The following is an 18,033-nucleotide window of genomic DNA, read 5'->3' on the forward strand; positions in this document are numbered from 1 at the left end:
ATCACTTTTTATAAAGCAAGAATAATGATTTACTGAATTCTTGGATATTTTACAACCTGCATCCTTAAAACTTTTCCTTATGCCTAATTATTAATATAAGCATCAATATAAGCGATTTATTAGAATCATCGAAGTCAGTTACAATAAACTTGATGTTTGCCTAATAACATTTTTCATGATGAGAATTGCCTCACAGTTGCAACGGAAGGAAGAACACGTTATGTAAACAGCTTTATCTTGATGAGAAAGCTACATGGCTGCATCTCCGCCCCAGTTCACACCCACTTTTGCCTGTAGCCTCATAACCCCAACAAACAAGTTGTCACATAGACTGACAAAGTCCTGATCGAGGACAGTCTACATATTCAATCCCAAAGTGGCGAGATTTAAAAGGAAACTCTTGCGCACAACACGAGATGATTGTGAGGAGACTCTGACAGTTGGGTAAGTTGCGTTGATTACAGATCATTTTACTTTTGTGCACAAGTTATTTGCATATGTTTTACTGTTTATTAAACATGGCATCTTTTTGGTTCTTAGAAAGATGTCTTATCATTATAAGGACTTCATGGATCATATTCCATATGTCCCTCCACTGGCTCTGCACGGCATCTCTATGGACAACAGCGCAGCACACTACAAAGATGCCCTTCGGCTTGGACTGCCCTTCCACCTGGATGCGGCATACCTCGATCCTGTGCACGGCCAGAGGTTGCCCTACAGACGATTACCCTATTTCCCCTTTCACGGACCCAGTGTGTGTGATTATTCCTTTGAACCCGCGTTCATCCGGAAAAGGAACGAAAGGGAGCGGCACCGGGTGCGCTGCGTAAACGAAGGTTACGCGCGGCTCAGAGAGCATCTGCCGCAGGAGTTTGAGGACAAGCGGCTCAGCAAGGTGGAGACTCTGCGGGCGGCCATCGACTATATCAAACACCTGCAGAGCCTGCTGGAATTAAACGTGTCCGGGATGGAGGTGTCACTTGGGGATGTGCGCAACCTTGCGCCACTGCCGCAGAGGACAGACTGTAACAGTGATGGAGAATCCAAAACTGGCCTCAGCGACAGTGGGGAGATTGTTTACTAGCCTTTTCTCTCTTCCTGATCTGCTGTACATTACAGAAAGTATAAATAATACAAAATAAATGAAAAAAGAGAATGTAGACTAGCCTATTGGTGAAAAACAATCTTGCATGAAACCTGTATTACTACAGTAAAATGTGCCATAAATAAAATCTACTGTACATGAGTAAAACATGCCCAACTGACAAAATCCCACTGTCTTTCATTCAATATAGGCTGTAGATTGAGCTTAAACATAGTTTGTTTAGGGAGAAAAATCAGCATGGAAGTTTATGCTTGGGAAGAGTTTATGTAACAAAATAATCTAAACTAAAAGGCCACCCAATTGAAGAATCAAGTTTTAGTTTAAATTACTATGTTGTTTTATATCACTTTTTTTGATGATGGTTGTGTGCCTTATGACATTATCAACCATGTCATTGTTAGCTTTTTCTTTACCAATAGACCCTTTTCACAATAGACTTTTTGTCTTGTAAAAGCAGGAAAAGCACAGGTAGCATTAATAACATTAATGATGACTGCATTACATTTAGGTGAGCCAGTTCCACGGCTCTAGTATTGTGCATGCTCACTCACTGTCATGGCTTACTAGGACAATTAATGGAATGAAGTCATAGTTTATGTTATGAATACAGCTGTGCTTTTCCTGCTTTGACAAGTCAAAATCTCTGCTGTGAAAAGGAAAAACACTGAATTACTGAAAATTCAGTCATTTAAAACAATTCAGCGTACGAAGTCTTTACCATATTGTGAACTTATGGCAAATTATACTGACATTCATGATAGACTAACAAAGTAGTGTAGGTCATAGTGTGCAGGTGAATAAAGCCATGAAAAGTATTATTCAGCCTACACAGTATATAGAATTAAGACTGTTTTCGGGGACAATGAGCACCTCATCTCTTTACATATTAAAAAAGTGAATTTAGTGTACAGATGACGCCTTCGTTTGGGGGATATAAAACACATTATGTTTGCATGAAATTCTTGCAAAGTTGGACAACCTAATTATAATAATGTCAAATTTAATTAATACTTTTGAAAATGAATTTTAATAAAGAATAAACCAATAATAGCAAGCTCAGCAAGCTCGTGAAACAATCAGGAGCTTTATATTATACAAATTAAGTGTCTCACTTTTTGTGTAGACTAGTAGTGTTAATAACTGAATTTACTAATTTCAGAGGACTTATGTATTCTCTTGGATCCTACGAATGCACCAGCACTAATGTGAAATATTAAGTAATGCAGAATATGCATTTACTTTACTAACACCGAATGACTACCTCAACAGCTCATGCAGTGTTTGCCTGAATTCATGGAAGCACAAACACACATCATGATGTTGTGCTGTTGCTGTAAAATCTGAAAACCTACTCTAATCACAAGACTTTGGGTAATGTCACCTTTTCTATGTGTGCCACCTGATAGGCTGTTTTTACAGCACTTATGCACAGGTGCACTGGTGTAGGCAATAACATTAATTAGTGACTCAGGTCCAGAAATACACCTAATTAGAATGCAGACATTAATCGTGTTATTAATTACGCCAAATATTTAAAATGTCTGCTATAAACAAAGTCTGTTCTGTGTGAAATTGAAACTCTTGTGTCTCTTTTTAGTTCACTGAAATGAACATTATACAGGTTTAAACGACCCCCAAAGCACAGAAATGACATCTCAAACCAGAAGTGTCTATTCTGAAGAAAGTCTCTCTTGTTTTCGTTACCTGAGTGCTCTTCAAAGACCACCTACTTACTGTACCATCTCCGGGTTTTCAGGAAGGTTTCCTCTCCTAATAGCTTTAGGAATGCATTTATCAGGGTCCCCTAGCCCCTGCAAGAACGTCCAGAAACACCTCCTTTCCACCCAGTTTGTGTGTTTATGCTTCCCACCTCCGCAGACCTGCATGGAAGCAGCTCGCATTTTCTGATTTTCGGTAATACCACAAATTGGGGAGAAAAAAAACAAAACATAAACATGATATTGTATATAAGTAAATGGGATTTGGAGATACCAGTAGAGAGCAGTTCAAGTGAACCATGCCGGTATGGAAGAGCAGCATTGACAGCCACAAAGGCGTAACATACCCTCAACAAAAGATGTTTGGCTGTGCAGTATGTGAATTAGACCCAATAATTAGTCAAGTGCTGGTACCCTGGGCTTGATGGTTCAGTGGCAGTCTGAAGATAGAGAACATGAGGCTACTTAAATGAAAGCCTCTGCCATAATGGGTGTTTTCTTTCCTGATGCACACAGGATGACTCTAATCAGATTCCATGCAGGCGTGCGGTACTTGTTGTTACTAATGCATGAAAGTGATTTAATACAGTAGACAGAGGAAAGTTTATAACTCCGGGTAATTATCCAGACCACAGTTTATTTCTGGAATTATGACACATGTGTTAAATGCCTATCCCATCAATTCTGGGAAAATGCACAAAACCATGTCGTCTTAAATCAACAGATGCAACAAAATGCCCTCATACTGCACGCTGTCTTTTATTTACCTTCTCCTCTGATGACTGTCACTGCAGACACACAGGGCCACCATGGGACCCGGAGTAAACACACACTTGGGGACAATGGCTGCACCGTTCAGTTTATGTGGACAAGCATACAAAACAAGATTCTGATTAAGGATTTTAAAAAAGCATGCAAAATGAAAAAAAGTCAAAGAGAAAAAGTGGAATAATAAAGCATTGGTTTGATAGTCAATATGGAATTACAAAATGCTTTGTAGGAATGGGGAAACACTAAACTCTGCTCTGAGATGATCAGAGAACAGCTATCTGTGTGTCTGTAAGTGTCAGATGCATATTTTCTAGGTGCAAGAGAGTTGAGTTCTGTATGAAGCCTGCTAGTGTTTGCTTCTGTGTGCAGGCTACACATTTGAGCAGTGTAGAGAGAATGTAGAGAGGAAGAGAAAAATTCCTGCAAACACGCACGATGACTAGGCAAGATAACGTTTATCAGTTGGAAATAAGATCAGTGCGGGACCACCGGGAAAGGTTGCTGGAGACGTGTCCAGACAGAAGGCCCGCATGTGGAGACGGAAACGGAAGAACACTGAAAAAATATTGATGTACCTCAACTTAAAAAATTAAACCCTTCACTATCTTTTTAAATTCTACAATCATGTAAAAAGAACATTCATCGGATTATCTACCAATTGGGATTCAGTGGATTGGTTTTTGTTACAATAAATATCGGCAATTTTGCAATCCAGTATTTCCAGTAGATACCACACAATAGTGGCTAAACCAATGGCATGTTTATGGAAGTGTTGCATTTGCTGTTTGCATTGAATTTATGCAAACAAATTCAAATAAGTCTCACTAGTTGATGGCTAGATTGTAAGGTGTTTTTGTTATTTTGTCCACACTTGCATCTCCTTTATATATTCAACTACTAGCGTATACATTTCATGTTATTTAAAAGCTGATCATTTTAGCTTTTTGATAATGCAATAAAACCCCATACTGCTATTATATATTATAATATTATCGTCATCTTAATGGGATATTTACATTAACAGGAATATTATAAGATTGACCACAAATTCCTTTTATGCTAACAGGTTGTGGTGTTAATAGGAAGTTATTTCGTAGTGCATGATGACAGCAGGGCTTGGCTTTACTAAAGTCTGTTACTGACTCATTACAGGAATAGTAACAGTCAAATAAATCAACAACCCTCCAGTAACCGCAGCTCACAGTACTGGAAATAACACACAGAAACAAATGATGCATTGTTTACTGCAATTTATTATCTTAAATACATATTTACAAGTGGTTAAAAGTTAGCCACTGTGTGACATTCAGTGAAATGTGAGTTGGCAGAGCAGCACATGTGTGTCTGCCTGTACATATGTGTATATAGGCAGTCAGTGGGCCTGCAGTTCATCAAGCTGTTCAAGAAGAGCGTCTTTTTCCAATTCTAACATGGAGATTTGACGATTCTTGTCACTCACCTCCTATCAAAGAAGAAAAATAACCAAAGATTACATTGACATATAACATCTGTGCAAAAAAAAACCATAGTAAAACTATAGTAAAAGAAATGAATACAAAATAGGAAAATGTGGTAAAGCCTTTGGAGTGGTGAGGAATAAGTAATATGAGAAAGCCAGCATCTACCTGTCCTGGGTTCGTTCACATAACAAAAGCTAGAAACTATTACAAACTACTTTTTTGTGTTATTCTCATACCCGAGTCAGTACAGTGTTGTGCCACCGGAGGTCACTGTCTGCTACTGCGTCAGGCAGAGAAGGGTTGCTGGTGCTGGTGACATTGGGCTCAGCCATCACAGAGCCCAGAGAGCCGTTCACCCGCTGGATACGAGACCTCAAGAGGCAAGACTGTACCTGGAGAGAGACGAGAGAAAGCCAGGGCACTTAGAAACACCTGAAGTCACATTAATCATGGTTATTTATCTTGTGGTGGCTGTGAGAAGGTGGTGATCCAACAAAACTTGCACTAAGTCTGTACTGAGCATTCATCAGACCTAATGCGACTTCCAACCACAGTCTGATTTTATGTCTCAAACTTTACACCTCTGCCTTAGATTCAGGCCCAAGGTGATCTATTGTTATCCACTTTTCTTCCACCAATCTTACAAAGTTCCGTTTAATTTATCATCAGTCTGGGATGTTAAAGGACTGGTTTACACTTTTTCTTTTTTTCCTGTCCTGAAACAACAGTCAGATGCCCAAATTAACACTGACACATTTTTCGTGCTATAATCATTCCTCCTGTTCATACTGGCCATTAGAGGATCCCTTCATAATATACTTCTAATGTAAATGATGGGGGACAAAATCTACAATCCTTCAGTGCAAAAGTTTATTTGAAACTAATATGAAGCTTCAGCTGTCCAAATGAGTCATATCAAGTCAATATCTTCCAAAATTACAGTCTTTTTAGTGCCAAATTCCTTGTTTTTGTTACAGTACAATCCTTCCACTGCAGCTGCACAGGAAAACGCTTTCTGAGTAAACACAAAGAGGGGAGTGTCCCGTTAAAAGGTAATGTTAACTGTGGAAGACTAACTCAAAACTGCAAAACCTCATATTATCTTCAGATAAATTTTTAAAAACAAGGACTGTGGATTTTGTCCCCCATCACTTAAATTGAAAGTGCATTTGGAGGGGATCTCCTGATGGTCAGTATGAACAGGAGGAATGATTACAGCAAGCAAAACCTGTTTCATTGTTCATATTGGTATCTGAATATTGTTTTAAGACAGGCTTGAAAAAATGTGAACCCATCCTTTAAAAGCATTCTGGGAGTTCAAATTTGTTGGTGTTTGTTGATTTACTCACTTTTCCTCAACATTTACCATCTACTTCTGCTTCTATTGAGGAACTACATTCCCTGAATTGTCAATGACAGTTGGTGGTAGAAATGCTATAACTAGCTAACCAATCAGTTTATAAATATTGGGGCATCTTTATATTTGTAGTCTAAAACTGAAACATACATGGGATTATGTTCAATAAAGTCAGCCTTTGTACCTCTGCTGCACTTTCCTGGCAGACATTTGTGGCCTCGATGTTGTCCTGCCGGACTCTGTTCTCCTCCAGCCGCTGGAGGTACCAAAAGCGAGCCTTCTCCAGAATCTCCAGACCGGAGCACAGAGCGTCCTTCTCCTTCTCTAGATCCTTCAAACGCTTAATCTAAAACAGGGAGAATACAGATAGATCAGGAACACAAAAAAACCCTCTCCCTTCATTTCCTGTTCCTGTCACATGTCCCTGTCTGCTATTGGATAAAGGCATACCATGTCTAAAATCTTATAATACATGTTATGTATAGCAAGTTTTATTGGTGTTTGTGTGTTTGCATATGTATTTCTAGATCCTTTAGGAATGATCACTATCTCTTTGAAAGGTTTCAGTCTGGTTTTCAAATGCATCATAGTACAGAAACTGCACTTCTAAAAATCTTAACTGACATTAGGCTGAATTCGGATGCTGACTGTTGCACCATCTTGGTGTTGTTAGACATTTCATCTTTTTTTGATACAGTCAAAGCATCTTAATTGATTGACTCGTCTAGCCCTGTAAACATTACTTAAGGCGTTCCTCAAAGGTCTGTCCTAGGCCCTTTACTGTTCTCAAGCTTCATTTTTATAGATTTTTTCTATATCTTGTTTGCATTGAATTGATCCTAATTTGTAATTGCACTCTGTGCTTTCTGTTTTTGTATATAAGAAGCACTTTGTAAACTTGCTTTTGAAAGGTGCAATATAAATAATGGACATATTATTATTATTATTATCATTATTATTATTATTTTGATGGCAGCAAGGGGCTTTGCTAACAAGCCTGACCAAAAACCCTGCCTGCAGCTTGACGTAAAGAAGCGTGATTGGCACAGCGTTGCCTGTTGTCTTGCAGAGGCCCCAAGGCTTTGTCTATCAGCAGAGTCAATCTACAGAGCAGCAGGAGGCCTTTAGTTCTATTGTCCACACTCGGTTGGTTTACAGGCACTTTAAATAGGCTGAAACAGAGCGAACAGCTCTCCAACAACCAGGGAATCATATGGTGGTAGTGATCCACCTTAGGCATCATGAGGTCAGGCCATCACAGTCACCTCAGGGCAATCAGTGAGATGGATCAGAAACTCATCATACTATTATCATCACAACTTAGTGAATTATTAACTGTGACTGCATTCAATTAATCAAACTTTCAAGAAATGTATGTCTTTGTGGGTTAGTCTTGACAACCGCTTTTATGATCATAGATTTATAGTTGGTGGAACACTGGTTATATTGAGCTTTTAACAGGAAGCTGTGAGGGGCAGACTTGACATGTGGGAATGTGTCACTGGGATGACTGCAGTCACGTTACCTCCAAAACAGCACACAGACATGGAGCAAAGATGGAATAACTGACTGAAGACAGAATGATTCTATAAGTATATTAGTCAAATATCTGATGTAAAAAGTCTATTTACATTGTATAACCATGAATAATTCAGTTGTCTCCAAAATATACAGTAAATGCTATAATTTTGTCAGTTAAAATCAGCTCAGAATTACCTAAAAAATTACTCATAAAAATATATTACAAATTAAGGAAGTTTATTTAGTCAGGTATGTTATTCTAAATGTTACAGATTCTATACTGCTATCAATCCATACACAAATTAAATCTCTCTTTCTCTATCTATATTTCTTTATCAAACACCTATTGTTTTAACAACACGGTAATACTTGTCACTGTTTCTGCAGGGGCGTAGCCGTCAGCAGTCATGTCATAACTTTTTTATGGGAGTTTAGGGGTTTAGAAAACTAAGCAGAGTTGACATGATTCCAGTATTTCTAGACCAAATATATTCGAATTTGACTACTTTTAGTCCAACAAACAAATAAATACAGAGTTCAGTATGTCCTCATGAGAATTTTATTCCCAGCAGCTTTTAGAGCTTCACTTTGGGTAATAAAATTCACAGAAAATAGAATTTAGCAATTCAACTGGATAAATAAAATGTTAAAAATATAAATACTGATTCAGAATTAGAGTCTTTCTTTTTCGTGTCTGGGGAAAATTTCAATAAGGAGTGGTGCATTTCTGGGACATGGAATCATTCCCTCAGTGTTATTAAATCCTGACACCAAGTATGTGTATTTCTGTTGTCAGTACACTCAGTAACTCCTTCCTTACTTGCTTGCACTTGCTTGTATTTTCATTGCAATGTGTAATTTACATACAGTACATAGAGTATACATTCACCCGTGTTTAAAGTGAGACTAAAGAGACAAAATCCTCTCTGAGCACCTCTCTTTTACATGTAATTTCAAATTGAGATATTCATGTTTTGAAAAATGGGACATTTTCTTTTAAGAACATGTGTACCTTGGCAAAATATACCAAACTTTCACAGACACAAGACACAGTAAATGCTTAACTTTAAGTTATCATTTACATCTACTATTGCAGGATTTTGTATGTTACAGTCGTTTTTCCTATTGTTCAGCCAAATGGTGGTGAAAGCATACAAATCTAAGCACAAGTAAGCACACACTGTAGCTGATAAGATCAACTCAGGAAAAAAAACAAACTCACACACGGACACACAGTAAAGACACAAGAATATGTAACTGATAAGAACCATAGCAGTTTTCTTTTCACCATACACACACCACCTCCTTCCACACATGCTCCTCACCCATAGGTAGAAGCGAAGCGCGTCCAGGCTGTAGAGGCTGGTCCTGAGCGGGATGATAACCACAGTGTAGGAGCTAGAGCCGGAGGGACGGCAGGCCATGGAGAGGAGAGATCAGTAACTGACAGCTACAGCTGCCCCATACAGCTGGCCCGGCAACAAACAACAAACCTCAGCTTGCCACTGGTGACGCAGAATAATACCACAGAGAGAGAATGAGAGTGTGTGACAGAGAGAGGAGGCAGGGGTGGAAAAAGAGCAGCACGGTGCACAGGCACAGACAGCATGGTGCCCCCAGGGCGAGGTAATGAAAAATTCCACATGTCACTGCCATGACTGGTTAATCAACATACAGTGACAGAAAGAAAAAGAGAGAGATGGGGTGGAGAGAATATGAAACTGGCAGTACAGGATCAAATAAAAAAGAAAAGAGGAAAGTGAGAGAGGTATGGCAGGAAATGTGAACTGTGGATGGGAGGTTTGAGAAAATGATAACTGCTGGGTAAAATCCTTGTTTATTCTAAATCTTAACTTTACAACGAAGAGAAGAAAACACACAAGCTCTATGTTTTTTTTTTTCTAGGAGTCATGTCATCCTGCATGAACTTGACATTCCTCCGCCTGAGCTGCTGAATGAAAGGAGAGGGCATGTGTTTATTTTCTTCCCTGGTTTCAGGTGAGCTCTCTGTCCTAACATGTTCCCTGGAATGTGACATAACCTGAGGACGAGAGATCACGCAGCAGGCGTGTACTGCATGCCAGTGGACATTATAGCAATTGAGGATGGCTGTTGAGAAAAACAAACAGAACTGTATGTTTTGGTGGTGAGAGCAGGACAGGTTGGATGCAGGGTGGAGTACTCATGGATTTTCAGCCATAGTACATTGACACTAACGTCATTACTATGAGCACTCAGCTGTTCAGCTGGTCAATGCCAGCACAGATAATCAGTGACACGTGTTTTATTTTTTTTCTGCCTGTGGCTGTTAAATCCATTTTATTGGAGGAATTTCGGTGCACTATGACTTCTGAGTAGGGCTGGGTATCGTTTAAAAAATTACAATACCAGTACCAATACCAGTACCCTTAAAGTGATACTGATACCAATAGAGTACTTCATTTGACACCCATCATGTGAATGGAAGAATTTAGTTGTGTAAAATATCACCACTCCTCCCCATCCAAATGATTTTTACACAAATACATTTTGAAAGTGTTCAAATTATTAAAATATGTATTTTTGTGGCATCTCAGCATGCTGAACTACCAACTCCATCAAATATACCATGCTCGACGTCGCCACCAAAGACTGTATGGGTTGTAGCTGCTGCAGTAGTTGGCCAATCACATGTTGCATTAAATCAAAGAATGCTTGCAGTGATTAGCTGTGAGTACAACCATATAAATAGTACATTTTTTTCCAGATCTGGGTACAAAAAAGGTCAAATGCAGGTATCATTTGACTGGAGAAGTTTTGATTTTAATTGGTCCCAGGTTATTTTGGTCGATACCTTAAAGGTATTGAGTACCAATACCCAGCCCTACTTGTAAGTGGAGAACATGAAGACTCATCCTAAATAAGAGATCATCATCATTTGAAAACATTTGTTAGCTTCTCTCAGCTTCTCTAAAAGTTAACACAGATGAATATGATCACAGTCAAAACACTGATACAGTAGTGCCAGAAGTACTCACAGTCGTTAATTAAGTAAAAGTACCAATACAGCAATGTAAAAAATACTAAAAAGTAGAAGTATTCAATCTGCTTTTATGTAAAATCTTAACCTGAAAAGCAGCCAGTAACTATAACTGTCAGATAAATACAGTGGAGCAAATTGTATAACACTTCCATCTGAATGCAGCGCAGCACAAGTAAAAAGTAGCATAAAATGATGTATTAAATATTATATTAAAGCACAAGCACCTAAAATTGTACATAAGTACAGTACTTGAGTAAATGTACTTAGTACTTTCAGCCACTGCAATTGTAACTAAGAACATCTGTATTTTTAAAATAGTGAGCAATAATGTCCCTGTGAGAATGGATTACCATTATTATTTTACTTAATGGTGACTATTGTCATGTTTTTACTTCCATGTTCTATTTTCTCACAGGATAAAGTGGGTTTGTACTACTGTTTCTAAAAAACGTCATTTAACATAAAGTCTGATGATGACTGATCTGAGCTGATTTTGAATTAAAGGCGCACTCCACCAATTTTAAACATCAGTCACTTTACTAGTCACCCCATGAAAACAGTTTATATAATGTCTTCTGTGGCTACAGGGGTGTGAGAAATAATCTATGATGATGTCATAATGATGTCATCAGGGTCATTTAGGTCTGGGTTTGGAAACAACTCTTATCACATGCACACTGCATTACAAAGTGGGGGTGGGATGTTTCAAGATGTGAATGTTTACCAAACAGGGAGGGTCTAACGAAGAGACACAATTGATGGGAATTGTGGGAAATGTAGGATCCAGAGTTTTTGGAGCTTGAGGTAGGACGAAAAGGTCAACACTTGAAAATTAGCATATCTCAGCCTTTGAGTCTTTTGTGTGTCCTCCAACTTTACAGAAGCTAAATCGCTACTCTTTAAAGCTCTTCATGTTGATAAAAGGGTGTGTGAAATATATACAGTGGCTTGATTTTTCAGAGGGTGTGGCTGAGGATGTTTCTTCTGACAACACACATCTTAACAGTCCTCCTGGTTTGACAGTGTCAACACGGGACACTCCCATAGATGCCACCCACTGGATTATCACAAGCTGTAGAGTAAAACCCAAGATACACTGAGCATTTCAAGAGATCTTTATTTTCTTCTGAAACATGTCTATGTTATTGTAATCAGGCGATCTCATGAGCAACAAGCACTTGAAACCTACAAAATACTCACTCAGTGTGTCACTAACTGACTTTCTGGGGGTGGCACTTTCTAAAACTGCAATCCTGCTTGTTCACCAGCAGAGTGAGCTCTAAGTGCACACTGCTTGCTGGAGTTGAGGATCATACTCAGAGCTGACATTTTGTGATTCTCATGATATCCTAACAGGAGTGAAAAGCTGTACATGCTTGTACAAAACACCAGATGGCGCAAAACAATGAGGATCCAGTCCAGGGAGACTTCCTCAAAAGTATGTCAACTATTTATAACTTTTCTGCACCCTATGCTGGGGTTTGCTTTTGTTATATACTACCACGAAAGAAGAAAAATCAAATGATGGCGACATATTTATCTCATCTGCAGCCCTCAGTTGATGCAAGCACAATACAAAGTTCACTGATCTCAACTACAAATGATAAGGAACACTGAGAAGTCACTTTTACATATTAAACACAGGTAACACACTGGTCTGAAACACTTTATTTTTCTTGTATTGTCATGTCAGTGTCACAAGCTGAGGCCAATCAGCCCTGAGGCTTTCAGACAGCAGTAGGATAAAAGACATGTGATTAAAGCTGCTGCAGAGGAACCTCCGAGACATGAGCCTGCAGGGAACCCATGACCCCAGTGTTATATCATTAGACACGCAATTCTCACCAGAATGAAGCCTTAAGCCCCACATGAGCTCATATCATCAAGAATGTTAATAAATGATACGTTTTCGGCTTGTTATTTTGAGCTGATTGTTGCCACTATGGGCTCTTTTCTGGGAGTAAACACAGAGGTAAAGAGAGAAGTTGAGATGAAAATAAAGGCTTAAAAATACTTCTGCAAAGATTACATTTATCTCATGTTAGGGGGCCACTTAGGGGCATGTCAGCAGCCTTTTTTGCTGTTATCACACACATGCAACAGGCAAGATCAAGATTAGTTTCCACTGTGGGCCCCTGTAAGGGGAAGTTCACTACATTGTGACAAAAATATATTCATACAGGCTACATTTCACAAGTTTGTTCAAATTGGTGAGCTGTTAAGTTTTAAATTTACACACACACACATGCACGCGCACACACACAAAGTGCAGTCACCTATTTTCCCCCTGTGCTGACTCTTTTTACTCACTACTACAACTTTGCGGCTGAGTGTGGGCCCCTAGTTGCTTCCTGTTTCAGTCCTTCACACACACTCTTACACAGACATATTTGCCCTCACCCAGTGTCAGTACGACATTTACACACCGTTTTGAAACTGTGTAGAGTAGAAATAACATGCGGATGCACAAACACAAGCAGCTAGAGTGGCTTAAGAGTGAAGCCTCTCTGGTCACAGCTCTCCATCCAGTGCTGAGAAACAGAGCAGAGGAGTCAGAAAGAATTGAGACATTATTCCAGGCCAAAGAAGCCAGGCACTCCCACCGCCTCTCCAGACCCACACCAGCACTGGCTACTCAAGGCTCACTGTTCCAGATCATAGTTCTGAGGAATCTTATCCATATATGTAACCCCCAATAACCACATGCTTACTTCAGGAATGAAAGATCTGGTCTTCCACAGGGGCCTCATTACAGATTCTCATTCACCTTCGTGTCCTTAGAACCAAACCCAAGCTGTGGATTTAAGAAAAACAAATCTTATTGCAGAAATTAATGGATATAACATAAAACTCACTCCTGAAAATCATTGGTATCCATGTCAAATAATTTTTTAAGCTAAACCAAGCAAGATTTTTGTGTAAAATGCAGTGTCGAAAATGTCAAAGTGGGACTACTAAACACACCTACCTAAGAGATCTGAGATTTACCTGCTTTTCTAATATACAATAGACAGTATATAGCAGTGTTTTCCAAAATGTTGATAGATTCCTCCAAGGGGTTACAAGATAAGTCAGATGAGTCGTGAGATGAATAAAAAACATGCTCTGCTGCAGAAATTACTCAGTTTCTCTGACTTTTCTCTAATCTTTAGTTTTTTCGTATGAAGTTCTGGATTGTTTTAGGCCTCTAAGAGATGAAAAATATGATATTAGAAGGAAAGTTATGATGAAACTCAGTAGGCCAGTGGTTCCCAACATTTTTCCTTATGGGACCCCTATTTTACCACTGAGTTATAACTTTTTGACACATTTAGTGTCCTCTTCTCCCTGACACTTAGCCATGGTTCCATTTGCTCTTTGGTTGTTTTAACTACATACTTTTGTAACGCAGGATAAGACTATTTAGCCGACTTTCTACACTATCTCAGCAGAGAGTGAAGGCTCTAAGTATATAAAGATATAAACTTTGGAAAGAACAATTACATTTGGTTGTTTTCTTCACATAAATGAATTAATTGCTGAGACACATATAAAAAAAATCTTACATTCCTTAAAATCAAGAGGGCCTTGTGATCCCTCATGAAGCTTTGGTGACCCCAAGTGGGAGTTGGGACCCCCAGGTTGGGAACCAGTGCAGCAGTTATATGCAATTTACAAGCTGTCGCAAGTAGACATGGCTTCAATTTATGTGGTCACAAGCCAAAAAAAGTTGGGAACATGTACGAACACTTTTCAGTCCACGTAAAAGTGATAAATCAAACTTCAACCTCACTGACCTGCTGGTGAGTCGGTCATTACGCACTCAGAGCTTTATTTTAAATTCTAGGGGCAATCCCAAAGTTTACTAAAGATAAACAAAAGGTCATACTTAATTCAGGGGAAACATCAGTCTTTCATAAGATGATTTCCCCCAAACCTAAAGCTACGTAAGGGGAAATAAAAATGGAAAACTGGATGTTAAGAAGTTCAGGGGCAAATATTCACTGCTTCTCAAACAGAAGCGAGTGAGGACACTGTCTAGACAAAGCTGGACTCACCAGTGTTAAATCCGTATCCCGAGTCATCCCTGTGGTATCCTTAACATCACACACTGACCGGAAAACATGCACATGTTGTGTGCAGCTCTCTGATGTCACATGGCTTCTGGGAAATGAAGTTAAGGTTTTGCAGTTTACTTCTCAGTAAGAGCTACCAGTATGACCAGTGCTGCTTCATTTTTTCCTTAAATCACACAATATGACAAAAAAAGGTCTGTCTTCTGCTTGTTTTCCATCTTTCTATTTGACAGGTTCATACTGTCAGACAAAGCACACCGCTGGAAACCTTGGAGACTGTACCAAAGCCCAGCTGGCCCTTTTACCATCAATACCATGGGCCCCAAAACACAGTGACTCCAAATATCATTGTCTCAACATCTGGAACAGGTCTCACCTTTCACTGTCAAAACTGTAGCAGAAGGTACAGTGAAAGCCTGCTATCACCGTGATTAGACTTGTAGTTTCACTTCTTATGAAGCAATTTGCTCTCTATCCAACCTTGAAAAAACATCCAAAAGTTGTAGTAATCACACATAGGACACTGTCATCCTTCAATTTAAATTTAATCATGAAACCAGCAAAACTCTACTGAAGAGGCTTCCGCCTACAAATGGCAAACAGATAAGGCTGATTGCTGGTCATGCATGCAGATTTCCCTCTTGATAGTCACAGGTCTTGAACTGATTGCATGAAATATCAGATCTTCCTGGTAAACAACCAATTTAATCATTCATATATGTGAACGTTTCTGCTTAGTACTCACACAATTTAAGACAACATTAAGAACACAATCACGCACACACACTCTTTTCAGCACAGTCATTTGCTCCCTCACTCATTTATCCCCTCATCCAGCCCGTCACGCACGCATATCCAAAACTCACAAATATATTCCATGCCCTCTCCTTCTCTTTCTCTCACAGAAACACACATATTGTCACGCTCATGCACAGCTCCGTACTACACGGCCAGGGCCAGATGCAAACCAGATGTTTCCCAGATGTAGATAAGGGTGAAAAACACATCAGCTGAAGCGCACCACCTTTTCACCTCAGCTGCACAGAGCAGAAACACACAACCCTACTGGAATTATGAATGGTACATACAGTTTATCAAAGTTGATTCCTGCAGCTACGTGCATTGTATTGAAGACAAGCATACACTATGAAGGGTGATTCAACATGAATTAATGAAGGTTTTCATTTGTAATCGTCAGCTGTTGCTCAAAATAAACACACAGTTACTCAATTTTTTGCTTGACTTTAAAATAATGCTTCATATTTCAAATATTTCTCCCTCTCGCAGAAGCTTTTTCTCTAGTCGTGACATATTGAACTACTCTCAAAGTTACCACAGCGAGACCAAAACAAGTCCCTCTCAGACACATATGCAGGGACGAAAACAAAAGATCGATTTACACCCGCCTCGTTCCCGCCCTTCAACCCTTCCCCTCCTCCTCTCCTCCTCTCCCCACGCCCACAAACACACTCTGCAAAAACAATATTTCAAAGAGCACCATGTTATCACCACATAGCATGAGCTGCTTCTAAAAGAACAGCCAATGCTTTAAATGTACAGATAAATGCACAAGGGCAACATACACACACTCAAATACCTGCACAGCCCACCAGTGCTCAAAGAAAATAAATGTGAGACGCCAATCTGTATGTTACACCGGCACCCCCCAGGCCAGCCCCTGAGGACCCCCCAAAACAAACACAGTGAGTCAGGGTCTCCTTGGGCGCATTTCATCTTAAACCCGTTCACCCTGACACGCAAGCTCCCCTGGTGAACCCCTGACAATATCCAGCTGCCAGCAAGCGGCCTCGCTCTCCCTGCACCCCAAACTTTTCTGCTGACCCACACACACACACACACACACACAAACCCCCCCCAATCACACACACACATACATGCATCAACCAGCCCATGAAATCAGAGCACAGCTCACTCCTCCTCCCCCCAACAACCCCACCTGTGGCCTCCACAGCTGGGCGAATACTCCCATGGAAACTCCTCCCATCTACGTATGGAGTACTTATGTACGTGTGACTTCAGTTTTGGGTTCACTGCCATTTTAATTCCTCTGCATATTTCTCCACACCCCTCCCCCTAAAAGGATAAGGAGCCCAATTAAGTTCACACTGCACAAATGATTTGCATTTGGAGATAAGAAGAAGCTTTGCATATCTCAGCCTTTATAATAAAGTTACCCCACATTCAGTATTCATATCCCAGTAAGAATAGATTGGGTGATTTGAAGGTCAAATCTAAGTTAAAACTGGTGAAAAGAAAAGCATTGCAGATGCATAGATTACATATTAGCTGAACAATTAATTATTTTGTCTCTGAAACAGCAGAAAGTAAGAAAAATTACAATACAAATTACAACTTCAGGAAGCCTAATTACTCAAATTTGAGTATCTGGAACCAGACATTTTTTTGGCATTTTTGCTCAAAAAATGACAAAAAACGATTAATTAACAATCAAAATAGTTTGCCAGTTCATTTTCTGTCAACTAATTTTCTCAACTAATTGACTAATTGACTAATTATTTCAGTTCTCACAAATAACTGCTGTTTTAGCACCATTAAAATGACTATATTTCAGTGTATACTTAGGACCTGCTACACACTGAAATATAGTCATTTAAATGCATTTAAAACAATTATATGTAATATAGTTCATTTTTTAATTAAATTCAGCAATTATTACCTGTAAACCTGTAAATCCATGCTTACTGGGTCATGTCAATTTTTCATACAACTACTTAATATACAGTCATGTTGCTTCTCCACTGTTATAGCCTACAGGTAATGTTATTGTTCTGGGTTAGATCTGTATCTACTGTGTAAATGTTTGCATGTATACATGTGCATATGTGCATGTCAGCGTATATGGATGAGAAGTGATAAGTCACTTGTAGAGGTAAATTAGCAAGTGTGAGGCTTAAATCTCCAGTTAGCAGACAGCTCTGAAAGGTTCTCTGACTTCTTCTGTTTCCTTTACTCTGTTTTATTTCCTTTACAGTTTGCAGC

The 18,033-nt window shown here is 39.3% G+C and overlaps 2 protein-coding genes across 2 annotated transcripts; one reads left to right on the plus strand and one right to left on the minus strand.

Annotated features, from left to right (window-relative positions):
- Window positions 1-313: 313 nt before the first annotated feature.
- Window positions 314-1,266, plus strand: LOC122975479 (achaete-scute homolog 4-like). Its single transcript, XM_044343927.1, has 2 exons — window positions 314-444; window positions 541-1,266. Exon 2 carries the CDS (start codon window positions 545-547, stop codon window positions 1,085-1,087), a length of 543 nt encoding a protein of 180 aa, XP_044199862.1. The 5' UTR covers window positions 314-444; window positions 541-544; the 3' UTR covers window positions 1,088-1,266.
- A 3,566-nt stretch (window positions 1,267-4,832) lies between these two features.
- sapcd1 (suppressor APC domain containing 1) lies at window positions 4,833-9,447 on the minus strand. Its single transcript, XM_044343463.1, has 4 exons — window positions 9,261-9,447; window positions 6,599-6,760; window positions 5,294-5,449; window positions 4,833-5,059 (listed from the first exon to the last, which is right to left on the minus strand). Exons 1-4 carry the CDS (start codon window positions 9,357-9,359, stop codon window positions 4,970-4,972), a joined length of 507 nt encoding a protein of 168 aa, XP_044199398.1. The 5' UTR covers window positions 9,360-9,447; the 3' UTR covers window positions 4,833-4,969.
- Between the last annotated feature and the right edge of the window lie 8,586 nt (window positions 9,448-18,033).

The sequence above is a fragment of the Thunnus albacares genome, chromosome 23, assembly GCF_914725855.1.
Source record: "Thunnus albacares chromosome 23, fThuAlb1.1, whole genome shotgun sequence".
Classification (NCBI taxonomy): domain Eukaryota; kingdom Metazoa; phylum Chordata; class Actinopteri; order Scombriformes; family Scombridae; genus Thunnus; species Thunnus albacares.